The sequence below is a fragment of the Pseudophryne corroboree genome, chromosome 3, assembly GCF_028390025.1.
Source record: "Pseudophryne corroboree isolate aPseCor3 chromosome 3, aPseCor3.hap2, whole genome shotgun sequence".
Classification (NCBI taxonomy): domain Eukaryota; kingdom Metazoa; phylum Chordata; class Amphibia; order Anura; family Myobatrachidae; genus Pseudophryne; species Pseudophryne corroboree.
Window position 1 is genome coordinate 606,861,708 of NC_086446.1, and position 21,196 is coordinate 606,882,903.

At 47.4% G+C, this 21,196-nt stretch overlaps 1 protein-coding gene across 2 annotated transcripts in view; it reads left to right on the forward strand.

Moving 5' to 3' along the window:
* The first annotated feature begins 3,513 nt into the window (after window positions 1-3,513).
* The window catches only part of PDLIM1 (PDZ and LIM domain 1), a 166,710-nt gene continuing 149,027 nt past the window's right edge, over window positions 3,514-21,196 (forward strand). The window contains exon 1 of one of the 2 annotated variants that reach the window (XM_063961559.1): window positions 3,514-3,826. In XM_063961559.1, coding sequence (XP_063817629.1) covers window positions 3,731-3,826 — 96 coding nt within the window. In that variant the 5' untranslated portion in view covers window positions 3,514-3,730. The remainder of the gene's footprint in view (window positions 3,827-21,196) is intronic. The other variant, XM_063961558.1, reaches the window with a different exon arrangement.

A 21,196-nucleotide genomic window follows, 5' to 3' on the forward strand; every position in this document is an offset into this window, starting at 1 on the left:
TTAGATTGTAGAGTAGATGACAGTACGTAGGAGGTTACTGGGGGGGGGGGGGGGGGCCTACAAAAACACAGTAGGGCTATTTTTTTGGCCAGAAGCTATTAACCTACCAGTATGTGTGGGAGGGAACTGAAGCACCCAGGGGAAACCACACAAACATGGGAAGGACATACAAAGTCTACAACATAGAGGCCAGTGTGAGGCAGCAAGCTAACCGTTGCACCGCCATACTGTAAGACACATTGGAATTAGCTACCTGAGTGCCCATAAACCTATGAAACGATCTCAATGATAATAGTACCATGTTTCTCCCGAGTCTGGGAGCCTCCCTGACATTGCAGAAGAGTAGGTTGCTATGCTAATAATGAATAATACATATCTTCCTGGTGGACACTGAAGTGATGACATCAGAACTCACTATTTATACAGATAATTATCATTTATCCATATCTGCACGGGTACAACAAAGCTGTGCAAGGTTCCTCCTCCTCCCTATTTTACTGTTTGATAAAAGTGCTTCAAAAACACTGTAGTACTAAGGAAGGGGGGGGGAATTCAATTATGGTCAAATTGCTTTTGCAGCGGTGTTTAAAATACGGCAACGACAGGCAGATTCAGCCAGCCAAATGCCCAATTTGTCTAAAAATGCTCACCACCTATGGGGTAGCGAGCCTTTTTAAGCAAGATCCTCGCCGCCGTAAACATCGGCAGTGGCAGTAGGATTTGCAGGGCAAATCTATCCAGCACATAATTGCATTCCCCACCTATGCCTTATAGGGATGTAGTTAATATCCCGGTGGTCGGGATACCGGCGGTCAAAATACCGACACCGCAATCCCGACCGTCGAGACTGCCGACAGCTGCGCCAGGGTTATTCCCACTCTTGGGTGTCCACAACACCCATAGAGTGGGAATAGAACCTGTTGCGAGCCACCAAGCCCACAGTGCGGTGAAGGGGCTCTGCAGGCATTCTGGCGACCGGGATCCCAGCGTTGCTATTCTGACCACCGGGATTCTATACCCAATCCACCTCATATTACTTGGGAACCACAGGCTTTGTCTCTGTTCCATAGTAAACAGCCGACATTCTGCATTATGTGACATGTATAGTAGGGTACAGATGTAGGCGGACGCATGTGGAAATTAAGGATTAGTGAGTGTACTTAAGGGATCATAGAAAAATCGGGGATTTTATATGGGACATATGCACTGACTTAACCACTTTCCTGGGAAGGTTGCATCAGATGCGACCATGCCGGCAAGCGCTTTATCTGACCTGGTCGCACACATAGGCGTGCGCAGAACATTTTATTAGGGGGTGCACTGTCGGAGAGGCGTGTCTAGCACCACCTATTGGCATTCCTTTCTATTCCAAATGCACCTCACCTGTATGGTGGTTTCTCACAACAAGGAACCTCTGAAGAAATGTATTCTCCCTGGGAAGATGGTCTTCAGTCAGTATTCACTATTCATGTAGGATGTCACATGGTCCGGACGATGCCTGTTTGTGTAGCAATATAACCAATGTCATCACCATACAACAGAAGTTGATCTGGACTCGTGTCACCTCCTGCACTCTACATCTCTCAGCCACACCATCATCCCCCCCCCCCTGCGTCTCTAAAGCCACACCATCATCTCCAGCTCTGCGTCTCTCTGCCACACCATCACCTCCCGTCTGCATCTCTCACCATCCCCCTCACTTTGTGTCTCTCAGCCTTCCCCCTTCACTGTGTCTTTCAGCCTTCCCCGTATTAACTCTGCCTCTCAGCCTCCCATCTATGTGTGTCTCACTACCTGTTTCCTAAACCCCACTTTAATCACTATCTACTATCGGGATCTGTATGGGATCCCAGCGTACGGGATGCCGGCTGTCACTATACCGACAATGGCATCCCATCCGCCAGAATGTTGGCAGCAGGGCAAACGCATTGAGGCACTTTGCTCGCCACAGGTTCTATTCTCCCTCTATGAGTGTCGTGGACACCCACAGAGGGAGAATCACCTACCTCGCTGGTATTCCGGTGGCAGCATTGTACCCCAGTCGGAATTTTGGGGTCATTATTGTGACCGCCAGGATCCCGACGAACGGTATGTTAAACGCATAACCTGCTATTACCTTACTCTGTTTTCTTTCTCTTTATTTCTTCCTGTCACTTTCATTTCAACAGGTTTCTCTCTTTTTTTTTCTGTAGTAGTGAGGGAGCTGAGATCTTGCAGGCCTATCTGTGGAGGAGCTGTATGGCGTGGCTGTGAGGAAATGCCTCAGTACAGCCTGGCCTCGTCATTTGAAGAGGTCATGTGGCCCCCTTCTGGACCACCATGGATTGACGATTGCATCTTTGAGGTCTCAGGTGAAACCTATCCAACTACTCAAACCCCCCTGCATGTGCACCTAACAACGCTGCCGCTGACGGCATTTCAACTGTGGCACCTGAGCTCACGGGCCGGTATCCAGTCAAAAGCAGACGCTCCTGATTGGCTGCTGATCTATAATCTCAAATTGACTTACAGCCACTGCCACATTTCAAACGCGCCCAGCTCTATCTTCGTGACTGCCGGGTGGCTAAGTGTAGTAGTCCTGACCGGGCGCAGCAGAGTGGGGGAACACAGGCATCGGTACCCTCTGCTTGGCGATTACTGCACAAGCAGGCGTATGTGCGAGAGGGGTGCCGGACATTAGGAGGTGCCTGTGCACACCAGGCACCCCCGTGCGCACACCTATGGTCGCACAGGATGCGACCAGCCAGATACACAGTGTTAGCAGCGGCAGGGAAGGGAAACTTCCCTCCTCTGCCTCCCTGCACTCTCCCCCACTGATTACCATGCTGCCGATCACTGTTGATTGGTCTACATGGCAGGGCCCCCCTTCAGCGGCTGCAGACAATAGCAGCCGCTGGGGAGTGTAAATTAACTCCCCCCCCCCAAGCTCCCCCTGTGTACCTGGAGGCTATCATGGCTTTCAAAATGAAAGCCGCAATGGTGGCGATGTTTCCGATGGTCACGATGTTCCCTATCGATGTCTGAAAAATAAAAAATAAACATATTTTTAAAAAAAATGTTATTAACTAAAATCATTTTGGATAAATTCATGTTCTTCAACTAATTCACTCATGAAAAAAACCCGACAATTCTGGAGCAGTTTTTTTTTGTTGGGAAAATCGTCAGTTAAGTGGTTAAAGCTATTTTTGCCTAGGGATGGGGAATAAAACAGCTGTCATTCCATAGTAAATAGATGTCATTCCACGTCATTCTGGATGTAAAATATGTGACATCACCTTAGGAAGATGTGTGCTGAAGATATGGTGCATACTGTTGGTTTAAGAGTTTTTGAAATATACATAAAAGTTCAATCTGCTCCCATTATAGTCAGTTGGTATTCCATTTATGCAGACCAGAGTGTCATTCCTTTTAGTACGTCCCCTGTAACATTCCCTAGGTTTGGGATCCCTGCTTCCATACAAGGACACAGTGTCAGAGAGGGGCGGGAGTGTACCCGGACCTGCCCAGGTCAGAGAGCCCAATAGATCTCTGTATGCTGCCAGAAGAGGGAATCTTTCTAACGCTAGGAAGTCTTTGTATGGCTGGGACACACCACACCCCTATGTATGTGCCTGAGGGCTGAGTAATCAGGAACAGCTCCTGCTTCACAGGAACATCCACGCTCAGCCTGTGCCTGGAAGGAACCGATATACAGTAGGGGAACATCTATCTATATTCTCTCTCCAGCGTGATGGCCACGAAACGAATAGTAATCGCAGGACCCGCGCCCTGGGGATTCCGACTAGTCGGCGGGAAAGACTTTGATCAGCCTTTAACTATTTCCAGGGTAAGTGTCCTCTCTCTCACAGCTGTATTTATGCCGGCAGCTCCTGTGTGGGTGATAGAGTGTATCCAGCAGCCCTCATATAGAGTCCTGTGTGATAGTAGTGCTTTGTTACACATGCAGGGAAGAAATGTCACACTCCTATCTGCACACATGCAGCTCTCCTGGCAGCAGTGACACCTAAGTGATGGGTGGGGTACACTGACGGCTTCCTGAGTCCTACTAGCTGCCTGCAGTGTCCCTACTTCCTTACAGAAGCTCTGAAGCTCTGTAATAAGTTATTGCTGCACTGCAGAGTTTACATTTAGCAGACTGGATTATAATCATGAAGTGTCAGTGGAAGTTTTATAAGGGGTGTAATAGAATGTACAGCTAGAGCTTGGCACTGTTTGTCAGGTGAAAGCATTGTACATGGGAATGAGTGGGGTATAGAATGTACAGCTAGAGCTTGGCACTGTTTGTCAGGTGAAAGCATTGTACATGGGAATGAGTGGGGTATAGAATGTACAGCTAGAGCTTGGCACTGTTTGTCAGGTGAAAGCATTGTACATGGGAATGAGTGGGGTATAGAATGTACAGCTAGAGCTTGGCACTGTTTGTCAGGTGAAAGCATTGTACATGGGAATGAGTGGGGTATAGAATGTACAGCTAGAGCTTGGCACTGTTTGTCAGGTGAAAGCATTGTACATGGGAATGAGTGGGGTATAGAATGTACAGCTAGAGCTTGGCACTGTTTGTCAGGTGAAAGCATTGTACATGGGAATGAGTGGTGTATAGAATGTACAGCTAGAGCTTGGCACTGTTTGTCAGGTGAAAGCATTGTACATGGGAATGAGTGGGGTATAGAATGTACAGCTAGAGCTTGGCACTGTTTGTCAGGTGAAAGCATTGTACATGGGAATGAGTGGGGTATAGAATGTACAGCTAGAGCTTGGCACTGTTTGTCAGGTGAAAGCATTGTACATGGGAATGAGTGGTGTATAGAATGTACAGCTAGAGCTTGGCACTGTTTGTCAGGTGAAAGCATTGTACATGGGAATGAGTGGGGTATAGAATGTACAGCTAGAGCTTGGCACTGTTTGTCAGGTGAAAGCATTGTACATGGGAATGAGTGGGGTATAGAATGTACAGCTAGAGCTTGGCACTGTTTGTCAGGTGAAAGCATTGTACATGGGAATGAGTGGGGTATAGAATGTACAGCTAGAGCTTGGCACTGTTTGTCAGGTGAAAGCATTGTACATGGGAATGAGCGGGGTATAGAATGTACAGCTAGAGCTTGGCACTGTTTGTCAGGTGAAAGCATTGTACATGGGAATGAGTGGGGTATAGAATGTACAGCTAGAGCTTGGCACTGTTTGTCAGGTGAAAGCATTGTACATGGGAATGAGTGGGGAATGGAATGTGAGTGCTGTTCTTTTGGGCTGATCCTGAGAATGAATGTTACACCACAAAGGTTCTGTTTGATACTAGAGTTTTGCAGGCAGAAACTGCAGCTGCTGCTTTGTAATTTCTATTATGTGCGTGTTGTCACAGTATTATGTAATCTGACATTTGGGAAGGTAATATAGTTCTAGTTTGGCAGAAAGAATGCGCTCATCAGTTTCGTAAGGGTGTTCTTGTATAGTGAACAGGCCAGAAATAATAAAGTAAAAATAAGTAATTAATGCTCCTAGTAGTATATTGTAATAACATGTAAGCACATGTAGTAAAAATACATTCCATCATATGAGACTAGCAGCACCCTCCAGAAACTCCCCCCCCCCCCCCCATCATATGAGACTAGCAGCACCCTCCAGAAACCCCCCCCCCCCCCCCAAATAAATAAAAATTATTTGTGTTTTATTGTGCCTATAGTAGTTTACATTCCTCTTATGTAAATGATTTATTATTTTATACTGTATTCACAAGTGGTTGTTCCAATGTGCAGCACAATCAGCCAATCTAGTCTCACCCCACCTATAACTTTTATATCCCAAGCTAGTAGGGCTGTCTCATGTTTTGTCGGGTGTGATACGGGAGCCCGGTGGTGGGGATGCCGACGGTCCCACGACCATCACCTGAATCCCGACAACCTTTTCCACTACTGAGCACGGGTCGCAGTCGGGAGCCTGACGCGGGTGCTACCCGGCTGCGGCCCGTGCTCAGCCCCCTTTCCCACTGCGCTCACCAACCCAGCATATTGCCGGGTTGGTGACGCTGCTAGTGACGCGGCAGGGGCGGCGCTGGGAGATCACATGATCTCCCAGCGCTGCCCTTCCATACAGTGTAAACGGGAGCCGTGTCGCTTCGACGCGGCTTCCGTTTACACTACAACCCTACCCGGATCATTCCTGTGTCCTACCCAGGTAGTTACCCGGGTAGGATTCACGGGTCACTTGATCCGGGTTTTTGCCGGGGGACCCTTTTCCACTAGCAAAAAACACAGGTAAATGCGCGCCCCCGTTCATTTACCCGTGTTTTTGAGCTAGTGGAAAAGGGGTATAATTTACCCCTCCCCTGCCTCCTACCCTAACCCGCTGGTGGCTATGGCCAGAGCCGGCCCTAGGCATAGGCAAACTAGGCAAATGCCTAGGGCATTTGGTATGCTTAGGGGCACAAGCAGCTTCTGCTGATTAAAATGATATGCGGCATTTCTATATTCTGTGTGTGACTGCGGCTGTATCTGCATACGAAATGCTATGCTACAGTGTATTCCTGGAAATAACTGTAATGTAGCATTTTGTATGCAGATACAGTCACAGTCGCACACAGAATATAGACATGCTGCATATCATTCTAATCAGCCGAAGCTGCTTGTGCATCCTAGCCACATAGTAAATGCAATTAAGATGCCTTTTTATAAAAATAGGTGCCCAACAGCAGAGTTGCCATCTCCTGCTGCATGGCGTATTGAGGCAAGATGGATGAGGACACATGTGTATCCAAGCAGAGGCAGAGGTCACAGTGTTAGCGGCCATGTGAGTGCTGTGTGCGGTGGGTTGGTTGTGCAGTAGTGTACGGCATATGTGTAAGGGCATTATGTGTATCGTGTATAAATGCATTAATAATGTGCGGCATGTGTAAGGGACACTATATGTGTCATTGTGTGTATAAATACATTAATAATGTGCGGCATATGTGTAAGGGGCACTGTGTTTAATTATGTGTATAAGTGCGCTAATAATGTGCGGCATATGTGAAAGAAACATTATGTGTATATTATGTGCATTATTAATGTGCCGTATATGAGTAAGGGACATGTGTATCAGGGCATTAATAAAAGTTGACATAATGTGTAAGGTGCGTTATGTTTTTAAGGACATCAATAATGTGTGTCATGTGTAAGGGGCATTACTGTGTGTTATTATGTGTATAAATGCATTATGTGTATAAGGTGCTCTACTGTGTGGCGTAACATATAGAAAGGGCACTACTGTGTGCTCTAATGTGAATAAAGAGCAATATAGTGTGGTGTAATGTGAATAAGGAGCAATTCAGTGTGATGTAATGTAAATAAGGGGCACTACTGTGAGGAGTAACGTTTATAAGGTAAAGTTGTATTACTGTGTGATGTAAAGTAAATTAGGGACCCTATCGCATGATAAAATGTAAATAAAGTTGCAGTACTGTGAGGCCTAATTTGAAATAGGAGTACTATTTGTGTGGCTATGCCCCTTCCCAGCAAGAACACGCCCCTTTTTGGTCTGTGCGCCAGACGTGGGCACTGTTCCTATATAAGATATATGGGATGGAAACACCAAAATGAGGACTGCTATGGGTGAGGGGTGATGGTGCAGGGTCAAAGGCGGAACTAGCAGCGGTGCTAGGGGGCACCAGCCAAAATCTTGCCTAGGCCATCATATTGGTTAGGTCTGGCTCAGGCTAAAGGGGGGTACACACGGAGAGATCCGTGCTTAAAATCTAAGCAATCTTGCTAGATTGCTTAGATTTTAAGCACGGATCTGCCGTGTGTATGCCCTCCAGCGATAGCGATGCGCGGCCCCGCACATCGCTATCGCCGATGCTAGATTGAGCCTGCATGCAGGCTCAATCTAGCGAGGCGCTCACTTCACCGTTGTGTGAAGTGAGCGGCCCCCCGTCGGCTTTCCCCCTCGCTCAGCACATCGCGCTGTGCTGAGCGGGGTGAGAGATGTGTGCTGAGCGGTCTGTGTTAAGATCGCTCAGCACACATCTCTCCCGTGAGTACCCCCCTTAAGTCACAAGGTGCGGCAGATAAGGCCCCCCCCCCCACACCTTCCCAGCCCTATCCCTAACAGTGACTCCGATACTTACGTGTGGGATGTCGTGAGCCAGTGCCGGGTCTCAGAGTGGTGTTGGGTTTCCACCGTCAGTACATGACTGCCGGGATGCTGACAGCATCGCTATCGCTGAGGGGGGTACACACGAGTGATCTGTGCTTAAAATCTTAGCAATCTAGTTAGATTGCTTAGATTTTAAGCATGGATCTCTCCGTGAGTACCCCCCTTTACATCCCTCTGGTTTCAGAGGAGTCTTTTTGAAAGACTTCTCCTGAGAAATGGACACTGCACCTGTACACACTATCCGGCGCAGAATGGGGCTCTAGAAGGATTGTAATATACCTCCATAGGCACGGAGCAGTTTATGCCACCTGAGGATGGCGTAAGCTAATGGGGCCAAACTCTGAAAAGCGACTCTTTTTTTGGAGTTTGGTGCATAGGAGCCAGGCCTACTGTGCTGGTTAGCCTTTTGCTAGAATTCTTTTGGAATGGCATCAAATAATAAGCACTGTTTGCCATTTCTTTAATTCTTATTTTAGAGCTGCTTGTGTTAATAGTGCTGGTAATGAATAACTCCTGAGAAATAGGTCTTGCTGTATGACAAGGTACTGCATTGACATTTTAGAATCAAGGAGTGTGTATAAGCCCAAAAGAAACCATTGATCTTATTTCTAATGCACTTTTCAAACATTAGCAGGAGAAAAGTGCATTATCAGTGGCTTAGTGTGTAAAGGCCCTTAAATATTATTATTTTTTAAATATAAGATAGATATATAATGGAATGCAAGGCCGCTGAATTTGTAGTTTAGCTGATCATATGTGATGTGATACCAGAAACTGTTTTACCTATCCTAGCTATACACAGCAAGTGTAACTACTAGTTTCTGGTGAATTAATAGGTTGCTTTCTCATGAGTATCTGTTCAGTCCAGGAGATGTCTGCTTCCATTGTCTGTTGGCCTAATTGAAACAGTCATTGCCTTTTACTTTGTTCTTCTGGCTGTATAGTAATGGTATTTGTACAGTCTAACATGCAGTCCTTAAATGGGTTAGAAGTCTGCCTCCTGACAAGGAGAATATCCCCTTTTGATTTAAGCCAGTTAAACAGGAGCTGATCCTTCTGCTCTGCCCGAGTACTAGAATGAGCGCCTATTTTGCGCTGTCATACTGGAAAAGGTCTGGATGTTCCAAGTAGCTGCCGGATCACTTTGGAGGGAACTGGGACCTGTTACTGCTGTTTAAAAGAGCTCACGTGTTGATAGAAGTCTTCTATACTCCATCCAATCGATTGTCAGACCATGGACAAGTAACTTGTATTGCTGCTTATATAGCAGAATGTGTGTTCAGCATTGAATGTCTGTCCCTGATCCGCCCAAACACCCATGTTTGTCATAGCTATGCCTACTTTAATGCAGGTTCCGCCCCTTTTGATGTGTGCGTGTTGGTGTTGCCCCTCCCAAATCAGGACAGTTGGGATCCATATAGATTAGTTTATATTGGATGGTGATGTCTCCTGATGCGCCTGATTGACCAGTCATAAATGTAACCTACTGTTTAAGCCTCGCCAACACTACATGCGTCTTCTCTGACAGCTGAATATTAATTAATGCTTCTCTACAAACAAAATGCATGCCACCCCTTATGGGGAAATCAAATCTTATTTTCCAGTGCATCTGAAAACAGATGCAAGGGATAGGAAGCTGGAGGTATTTCTGATAGTACATAGGAGGGCGCTTTTAAGTAATGGATGCCTGACCGATGATAGTCAATTGTCTGCGAATGCCGCGGGTACCTATTACTTATCACTGTTGTGGCGCCCAAATGCATCAGGTCTAAGCTTGTAATCCTCAGGAGGTTACAGAGATATCGGTATAAAAAACAATGGCTGTTACCTGCTTCAATGGAAAGTGTTGTCATTAGTCCTGATTCATAGTTCCAATTAATTTCGGATTAGTTCTTGACAATTTCCAATTATTTTCTCAGGATTTGTTTCCTATTACTGACTGACAGATAATGCTCATTTTCGTATGTTTCAGAATAAGGTGTTTTAAGCTCTGTAAAAAAGAAAAGAAGCACGGGTCTTCAACCTGCGGCCCTCCAGCTGCTGTGGAACTACACATCCCAGCATGCCCTGCTCAGTTAGCATGCCTTAAAAGCAAAACTGTGACAGGGCATGCTGGGATGTGCAGTTCCACAGTAGCTGGAGTGCCACAGGTTGAAGACCCGTGCCCTAAAGTGTCTATGATGTGGTTGGTTATATGGTTATACAGGTGTTTAGGGCCATCGATCGCTGGTTCTAAAGTCTTTGGTTTCAGTGATTTTATATGCCTTTGTGTGCAAATGTTTGCATATTCCTCTAATCTTATATCAATATAACGTTTTCTCTTCTATATATTAATGGTGTGTGCGGGTCCTTATTCTTAGTGATTGATTTTTGTATTTTTTTTTTTATTGTATTGCACAATGCTGCTTTTTACATACAGCAGAGACTGCCAGACTTTGAGAAACAACATCTGGCTGTCAGATCAAAGTGGAAAACAAGTCTCACTACTGCTGTAGTCTAGATCTGACTAGAAGTGCCTCTAGCTGTTAGCACAGGGCTGATACTTATTTTACATGGCAATCTATTGCATGATGGATAAGTACCTGCCTGTATTTATCAGCATTGAGGACACAAATAATCCTGACCAAATCCACAACTCCATTTGCTGAAATGCAGCCCCAAACTTGCAAGGGGTGGTCTTCAGTATGCCGACTGTCGGGATCCCGGCACCGGAATCCCGACAGCCGGCATACGACACTTTTTTTCCCTCGTGGGGGTCCACGACATCCCTGGAGGGAGAATAAAATAGCGTTGCGCCACTGTGCCTGCAGCGTGACGAGCGCAGCGAGCCCGCAAGGAGCTCATTTGCGCTCGCCACGCTGTCGGTATGCTGGCGGTCGGGCTCCCAGCGCCGGTATGCTGATCACCGGGAGCCCGGCCGCCGGCATACCATACTACACCCACTTGCAAGGAACCCCCCATCATGCTTCACTATTGCCTGCAGACATCCATTACTGTACTGCTCTCCAGCCTTTCAAACTGCCTTCTGTTACAGTCATATATTACACATTTTAACTCATCAGTCCAGAGCACCTGCTGACATTTTCTGCACCCCAGTCCCTATGTTTTCATGTATAGAGTCGCTTGGACTTGTTTCCTCGTCAAAGGTATGGCTTTTTGGCTGCAATTCTTCCATGAAGACCACTTCAGACCAGACTTCTGTGACCATTAGATGAGTGTACCTAGTCCCACTGGTTCCAGCCAGTTCTGTGCTGATGGCACTGTTGGACATCTTTCCGATTTTGAAGGGAAGTAAGCATGATGTGTCTTTCATGTGATGAACTAAGATTCCTTGGCCGACCACTGCGTCCACAGTCATCAATGTTTCCCATTTCTTTGTGCTTCAATGCTGAGAAATATAGGGTTCTTATTTTGCAGCATTTTTTCCACACCTGCCTAAAACTTTTTGCACAGTACTGTATAAGAGAAATAATAACTCCGACAACTTAATTGGTGTGAAATGGGTCAGCTTTTTATTTGAAGGGATTTTAACTTTAAGCTTAAAATTGGGTATGTTGGCGGCGGAAGAGTGGCCTAGCAATAACTTGCTAACATTACAAAAACCAGTTGGGTCAATTGCCCACAAATATGTAAAGATGAGACCACCTGCCCTCATCGCCGCCAAACAACCTGCAAAGGGAAAGGCCATCTGCCCAGCCACTTACGGGATGGGTGGCCACTCATTTCACCAGCATGCAGGCCAATCTAGCAGCAGCAATTAGCGACGCGCGGGGCAGCGCATCGCTATCGCTGTTAGGGCTACACACGGAGCGATCTTGCTGAAAATCTAAGCAATCTAGTCAGATTGCTTAGATTATCGCTCCGTGAGTACCCTTAAGGGGGTAATTCAGACCTGATCGTAAATGTGCACATCTATGATCAAATTCTTAGACGTGGGGGGGGGCACCCAGCACAGGGCAAGTCTGCCCTGCATGCCTGATCCAGCCCCCCTCCCCCACAGACATGTGAAAGCGTTGCATGGCGGCGATGCTTTTGCATGTTTTGCGAAGGCAGACGGCTACCTGCCATGCTAAGGGTCGCAGCGGCATCACGCAGCTGCTGCTGCGACCTGCTCACCAGTGGACCGGACACGCCTCCATTGTCCAGACCGCGCCCCTTAAATGGAGCATCGACACCCACAAAACACGGCATCGACGCCCTGTTCCCACCCCTTCCAGGTCTAAAACTACTTTCTGAAGAGAACGCAGTTTAGGACCTTGCACATGCGTGTACCCGGCGTACGCGCATGCACAGATGTGCAAAAATCGATATGAAGCATTTTGCACATCAGCGACAGGGTCTGAATTAGGCCCTAAATTCCATGTTTAGGCGGTATGGTGACAATTTTAAGACCATTTAAAAATAATTTAAAGTTTATTAAATTGTAATAACTTTTTAAACGATTGATTGTTTAGGAAAACCGGATAACATGAGAACAAATACACTCTTCATGATTCTTTTCATAGTCCCTTTCATGTAATTAGCATAACCCCAGAAATGTACCACAAGATACTACAGGATACATGATTATGTGTACTTATACAGCAAAGTACAAAGGTACATAGTTTTCTATTTTTTTTACATAATGGGAGGGATGCATCAATCTGTAAAATGAGGCCAAACCTTCAAAAATGCAGTTTCTGGAGGCTTGGCAGATTACAGTATGTGCACCAAGCCCTAGAATGTGATACATTCCGGGGCTTGGATGCGGTGGGTGTTGCCCTATAGAAGCCTATGGGCTTATTTTGCATTTCCCGCTGAGGTATCCAGTCATATCCCTGTGGCAGATGGGTAACTAGGCACATGCACAGACGGACTGATCATGAACCCAGAAGTCCACACACTGAAAAGGTAAACGCCGATATGCATGTGGTGAGTTGCAGGATGCTGCTGAGACTCTACATAGGAACGCGACACAGATACATATACAGATTAACATTTCGTAGGACACACAGACTGACTTATGGTGTGGCATAATGACTTGCTGGGGCATTGCCAGTGGTTTAAACAGTCTCTTTCTCTAACGTCCTAAGTGGATGCTGGGGACTCCGTAAGGACCATGGGGAATAGCGGCTCCGCAGGAGACTGGGCACAAAAGTAAAAGCTTTAGGACTACCTGGTGTGCACTGGCTCCTCCCCCTATGACCCTCCTCCAAGCCTCAGTTAGATTTTTGTGCCCGAACGAGAAGGGTGCACACTAGGTGGCTCTCCTGAGCTGCTTAGTGAAAAGTTTAGTTTTAGGTTTTTTATTTTCAGTGAGACCTGCTGGCAACAGGCTCACTGCACCAAGGGACTAAGGGGAGAAGAAGCGAACTCACCTGCGTGCAGAGTGGATTGGGCTTCTTAGGCTACTGGACATTAGCTCCAGAGGGACGATCACAGGCCCAGCCATGGATGGGTCCCAGAGCCGCGCCGCCGGCCCCCTTACAGAGCCAGAAGACTGAAGAGGTCCGGGAAATCGGCGGCAGAAGACGTCCTGTCTTCAATAAGGTAGCGCACAGCACCGCAGCTGTGCGCCATTGCTCTCAGCACACTTCACACTCCGGTCACTGAGGGTGCAGGGCGCTGGGGGGGGGCGCCCTGAGACGCAATAAAAACACCTTAGATGGCTAAAAATACATCACATATAGCTCCTGTGCTATATGGATGCATTTAACCCCTGCCCGTTTTTCCTTAAAAAAGCGGGAGAAAGGCCGCCGAGAAGGGGGCGGAGCCTATCTCCTCAGCACACAAGCGCCATTTTCCCTCACAGCTCCGTTGGAGGGAAGCTCCCTGGCTCTCCCCTGCAGTCCTGCACTACAGAAACAGGGTAAAACAAGAGAGGGGGGGCACTAAATTTGGCAGATTAATAATACAGCAGCTATATAAGGGAAAAACACTTATATAAGGTTATCCCTGTGTATATATATATATATATATATATATATATATATATATATATATATATATATATATATATATATAGCGCTCTGGTGTGTGCTGGCAAACTCTCCCTCTGTCTCCCCAAAGGGCTAGTGGGGTCCTGTCCTCTATCAGAGCATTCCCTGTGTGTGTGCTGTGTGTCGGTACGTTGTGTCGACATGTATGAGGAGGAAAATGGTATGGAGGCGGAGCAATTGCCTGTAATAGTGATGTCACTAGAGATGAGCGGGTTCGGTTTCTTTGAATCCGAACCCGCACGAACTTCACTTTTTTTTTCACGGGTCCGAGCGACTCGGATCTTCCCGCCTTGCTCGGTTAACCCGAGCGCGCCCGAACGTCATCATGACGCTGTCGGATTCTCGCGAGACTCGGATTCTATATAAGGAGCCGCGCGTCGCCGCCATTTTCACACGTGCATTGAGATTGATAGGGAGAGGACGTGGCTGGCGTCCTCTCCATTAGAATAGATTAGAAGAGAGAGAGAGAGAGAGAGATTGTGCAGACAGAGTTTACCACAGTGACCAGTGCAGTTGTTGTTAAGTTAACTTTTATTTAATATATCCGTTCTCTGCTATATCCGTTCTCTGCCTGAAAAAAACGATACACAGCAGTCACACAGTGTGACTCAGTCTGTGTGCACTCAGCTCAGCCCAGTGTGCTGCACATCAATGTATAAAAGCTTATAATAATTGTGGGGGAGACTGGGGAGCACTGCAGGTTGTTATAGCAGGAGCCAGGAGTACATAATATTATATTAATTTAAAATTAAACAGTGCACACTTTTGCTGCAGGAGTGCCACTACCAGTGTGACTAGTGGTGACCAGTGCCTGACCACCAGTATAGTAGTATATTGTTGTATACTATCTCTTTATCAACCAGTCTATATTAGCAGCAGACACAGTACAGTGCGGTAGTTCACGGCTGTGGCTACCTCTGTGTCGGCAGTCGGCACTCGGCAGGCAGTCCGTCCATCCATAATTGTATAATTATATACCACCTAACCGTGGTATTTTTTTTTCTTTCTTTATACCGTCGTCACAGTCATACTAGTTGTTACGAGTATACTACTATCTCTTTATCAACCAGTGTACAGTGCGGTAGTTCACGGCTGTGGCTACCTCTGTGTCGGCAGTCGGCAGGCAGTCCGTCCATCCATAATTGTATTATAATATATACCACCTAACCGTGGTTTTTTTTTCATTCTTTATACCGTCATAGTGTCATACTAGTTGTTACGAGTATACTACTATCTCTTTATCAACCAGTGTACAGTGCGGTAGTTCACGGCTGTGGCTACCTCTGTGTCGGCACTCGGCAGGCAGTCCGTCCATCCATAATTGTATTACAATATATACCACCTAACCGTGGTTTTTTTATACCACCTAACCGTGGCAGTCCGTCCATAATTGTATACTAGTATCCAATCCATCCATCTCCATTGTTTACCTGAGGTGCCTTTTAGTTCTGCCTATAAAATATGGAGAACAAAAAAGTTGAGGTTCCAAAATTAGGGAAAGATCAAGATCCACTTCCACCTCGTGCTGAAGCTGCTGCCACTAGTCATGGCCGAGACGATGAAATGCCAGCAACGTCGTCTGCCAAGGCCGATGCCCAATGTCATAGTACAGAGCATGTCAAATCCAAAACACCAAATATCAGAAAAAAAAGGACTCCAAAACCTAAAATAAAATTGTCGGAGGAGAAGCGTAAACTTGCCAATATGCCATTTACCACACGGAGTGGCAAGGAACGGCTGAGGCCCTGGCCTATGTTCATGGCTAGTGGTTCAGCTTCACATGAGGATGGAAGCACTCAGCCTCTCGCTAGAAAACTGAAAAGACTCAAGCTGGCAAAAGCACCGCAAAGAACTGTGCGTTCTTTGAAATCCCAAATCCACAAGGAGAGTCCAATTGTGTCGGTTGCGATGCCTGACCTTCCCAACACTGGACGTGAAGAGCATGCGCCTTCCACTATTTGCATGCCCCCTGCAAGTGCTGGAAGGAGCACCCGCAGTCCAGTTCCTGATAGTCAGATTGAAGATGTCAGTGTTGAAGTACACCAGGATGAGGAGGATATGGGTGTTGCTGGCGCTGGGCAGGAAATTGACCAGAAGGATTCTGATGGTGAGGTGGTTTGTTTAAGTCAGGCACCCGGGGAGACACCTGTTGTCCGTGGGAGGAATATGGCCGTTGACATGCCAGGTGAAAATACCAAAAAAATCAGCTCTTCGGTGTGGAGGTATTTCACCAGAAATGCGGACAACAGGTGTCAAGCCGTGTGTTCCCTTTGTCAAGCTGTAATAAGTAGGGGTAAGGACGTTAACCACCTCGGAACATCCTCCCTTATACGTCACCTGCAGCGCATTCATAATAAGTCAGTGACAAGTTCAAAAACTTTGGGTGACAGCGGAAGCAGTCCACTGACCAGTAAATCCCTTCCTCTTGTAACCAAGCTCACGCAAACCACCCCACCAACTCCCTCAGTGTCAATTTCCTCCTTCCCCAGGAATGCCAATAGTCCTGCAGGCCATGTCGCTGGCAAGTCTGACGAGTCCTCTCCTGCCTGGGATTCCTCCGATGCATCCTTGCGTGTAACGCCTACTGCTGCTGGCGCTGCTGTTGTTGCCGCTGGGAGTCGATGGTCATCCCAGAGGGGAAGTCGTAAGCCCACTTGTACTACTTCCAGTAAGCAATTGACTGTTCAACAGTCCTTTGCGAGGAAGATGAAATATCACAGCAGTCATCCTACTGCAAAGCGGATAACTGAGTCCTTGACAACTATGTTGGTGTTAGACGTGCGTCCGGTATCCGCCGTTAGTTCACAGGGAACTAGACAATTTATTGAGGCAGTGTGCCCCCGTTACCAAATACCATCTAGGTTCCACTTCTCTAGGCAGGCGATACCGAGAATGTACACGGACGTCAGAAAAAGACTCACCAGTGTCCTAAAAAATGCAGTTGTACCCAATGTCCACTTAACCACGGACATGTGGACAAGTGGAGCAGGGCAGGGTCAGGACTATATGACTGTGACAGCCCACTGGGTAGATGTATGGACTCCCGCCGCAAGAACAGCAGCGGCGGCACCAGTAGCAGCATCTCGCAAACGCCAACTCTTTCCTAGGCAGGCTACGCTTTGTATCACCGCTTTCCAGAATACGCACACAGCTGAAAACCTCTTACGGCAACTGAGGAAGATCATCGCGGAATGGCTTACCCCAATTGGACTCTCCTGTGGATTTGTGGCATCGGACAACGCCAGCAATATTGTGTGTGCATTAAATATGGGCAAATTCCAGCACGTCCCATGTTTTGCACATACCTTGAATTTGGTGGTGCAGAATTTTTTAAAAAACGACAGGGGCGTGCAAGAGATGCTGTCGGTGGCCAGAAAAATTGCGGGACACTTTCGGCGTACAGGCACCACGTACAGAAGACTGGAGCACCACCAAAAACTACTGAACCTGCCCTGCCATCATCTGAAGCAAGAAGTGGTAACGAGGTGGAATTCAACCCTCTATATGCTTCAGAGGTTGGAGGAGCAGCAAAAGGCCATTCAAGCCTATACAATTGAGCACGATATAGGAGATGGAATGCACCTGTCTCAAGTGCAGTGGAGAATGATTTCAACGTTGTGCAAGGTTCTGATGCCCTTTGAACTTGCCACACGTGAAGTCAGTTCAGACACTGCCAGCCTGAGTCAGGTCATTCCCCTCATCAGGCTTTTGCAGAAGAAGCTGGAGGCATTGAAGAAGGAGCTAACACGGAGCGATTCCGCTAGGCATGTGGGACTTGTGGATGCAGCCCTTAATTCGCTTAACAAGGATTCACGGGTGGTCAATCTGTTGAAATCAGAGCACTACATTTTGGCCACCGTGCTCGATCCTAGATTTAAAGCCTACCTTGGATCTCTCTTTCCGGCAGACACAGGTCTGCTGGGGTTGAAAGACCTGCTGGTGACAAAATTGTCAAGTCAAGCGGAACGCGACCTGTCAACATCTCCTCCTTCACATTCTCCCGCAACTGGGGGTGCGAGGAAAAGGCTCAGAATTCCGAGCCCACCCGCTGGCGGTGATGCAGGGCAGTCTGGAGCGACTGCTGATGCTGACATCTGGTCCGGACTGAAGGACCTGACAACGATTACGGACATGTCGTCTACTGTCACTGCATATGATTCTCTCAACATTGATAGAATGGTGGAGGATTATATGAGTGACCGCATCCAAGTAGGCACGTCACACAGTCCGTACTTATACTGGCAGGAAAAAGAGGCAATTTGGAGGCCCTTGCACAAACTGGCTTTATTCTACCTAAGTTGCCCTCCCACAAGTGTGTACTCCGAAAGAGTGTTTAGTGCCGCCGCTCACCTTGTCAGCAATCGGCGTACGAGGTTACATCCAGAAAATGTGGAGAAGATGATGTTCATTAAAATGAATTATAATCAATTCCTCCGCGGAGACATTGACCAGCAGCAATTGCCTCCACAAAGTACACAGGGAGCTGAGATGGTGGATTCCAGTGGGGACGAATTGATAATCTGTGAGGAGGGGGATGTACACGGTGATATATCGGAGGGTGAAGATGAGGTGGACATCTTGCCTCTGTAGAGCCAGTTTGTGCAAGGAGAGATTAATTGCTTCTTTTTTGGGGGGGGTCCAAACCAACCCGTCATATCAGTCACAGTCGTGTGGCAGACCCTGTCACTGAAATGATGGGTTGGTTAAAGTGTGCATGTCCTGTTTTGTTTATACAACATAAGGGTGGGTGGGAGGGCCCAAGGATAATTCCATCTTGCACCTCTTTTTTCTTTTCTTTTTCTTTGCATCATGTGCTGATTGGGGAGGGTTTTTTGGAAGGGACATCCTGCGTGACACTGCAGTGTCACTCCTAGATGGGCCCGGTGTTTGTGTCGGCCACTAGGGTCGCTAATCTTACTCACACAGTCAGCTACCTCATTGCGCCTCTTTTTTTCTTTGCGTCATGTGCTGTTTGGGGAGGGTTTTTTGGAAGGGCCATCCTGCGTGACACTGCAGTGCCACTCCTAGATGGGCCCGGTGTTTGTGTCGGCCACTAGGGTCGCTAATCTTACTCACACAGCTACCTCATTGCGCCTCTTTTTTTCTTTGCGTCATGTGCTGTTTGGGGAGGGTTTTTTGGAAGGGCCATCCTGCGTGACACTGCAGTGCCACTCCTAGATGGGCCCGGTGTTTGTGTCGGCCACTAGGGTCGCTAATCTTACTCACACAGCTACCTCATTGCGCCTCTTTTTTTCTTTGCGTCATGTGCTGTTTGGGGAGGGTTTTTTGGAAGGGACATCCTGCGTGACACTGCAGTGCCACTCCTAGATGGGCCCGGTGTTTGTGTCGGCCACTAGGGTCGCTTATCTTACTCACACAGCGACCTCGGTGCAAATTTTAGGACTAAAAATAATATTGTGAGGTGTGAGGTATTCAGAATAGACTGAAAATGAGTGTAAATTATGGTTTTTGAGGTTAATAATACTTTGGGATCAAAATGACCCCCAAATTCTATGATTTAAGCTGTTTTTTAGTGTTTTTGGAAAAAAACACCCGAATCCAAAACACACCCGAATCCGACAAAAATAATTCGGTGAGGTTTTGCCAAAACGCGTTCGAACCCAAAACACGGCCGCGGAACCGAACCCAAAACCAAAACACAAAACCCGAAAAATTTCAGGCGCTCATCTCTAGATGTCACCCCCTAGGGAGTCGACACCTGACTGGATGGTCGTATGGAAGGAATTACGTGATAGCGTCAGCACTTTACAAAAGACTGTTGACGACATGAGACAGCCGGAAAAACAGTTAATACCTGTCCAGGCGTCTCAAACACCGTCAGGGGCTCTAAAGCGCCCGTTACCTCAGATGGTCGACACAGACCCAGACACGGACACTGACTCCAGTGTCGACGGTGAGGAAACAAACGTATTTTCCAGTAGGGCCACACGTTACATGATCACGGCAATGAAGGAGGTTTTGAACATTTCTGATACTACAAGTACCACAAAAAAGGGTATTATGTGGGGTGTGAAAAAACTACCCGTAGTTTTTCCTGAATCAGATGAATTAAATGAGGTGTGTGATGAAGCGTGGGTTTCCCCCGATAAAAAAATAAAATAAAATATTGGCATTATACCCTTTCCCGCCAGAGGTTAGGGCGCGTTGGGAAACACCCCCTAGGGTAGATAAGGCGCTCACACGCTTATCAAAACAAGTGGCGTTACCGTCTCCGGATACGGCCGCCCTCAAGGAGCCAGCTGATAGGAAGCTGGAAAATATCCTAAAAAGTATATACACACATACTGGTGTTATACTGAGACCAGCAATCGCCTCAGCCTGGATGTGCAGTGCTGGGGTGGCTTGGTCGGATTCCCTGACTGAAAATATTGATACCCTGGACAGGGACAGTATATTATTGACTATAGAGCATTTAAAGGATGCATTTCTATATATGCGAGATGCACAGAGGGATATTTGCACTCTGGCATCAAGAGTAAGTGCGCTGTCCATTTCTGCCAGAAGAGGGTTATGGACGCGACAGTGGTCAGGTGATGCGGATTCCAAACGGCATATGGAAGTATTGCCGTATAAAGGGGAGGAGTTATTTGGGGTCGGTCTATCGGACCTGGTGGCCACGGCAACGGCTGGGAAATCCACCTTTTTACCCCAGGTCACCTCTCAGCAGAAAAAGACACCGTCTTTTCAGGCTCAATCCTTTCGTCCCTATAAGGGCAAGCGGGCAAAAGGCCACTCATATCTGCCCCGGGGCAGAGGAAGGGGAAAAAGACTGCATCAGGCAGCCTCTTCCCAGGAACAGAAGCCCTCCCCCGCTTCTGCCAAGTCCTCAGCATGACGCTGGGGCCTTACAAGCGGACTCAGGTACGGTGGGGGGTCGTCTCAAGAATTTCAGCGCGCAGTGGGCTCACTCACAAGTGGACCCCTGGAACCTGCAGGTAGTATCTCAGGGGTACAAATTGGAATTCGAGACGTCTCCCCCTCGCCGGTTCCTGAAGTCTGCTTTACCAACGTCTCCCTCCGACAGGGAGGCGGTATTGGAAGCCATTCACAAGCTGTATTCCCAGCAGGTGATA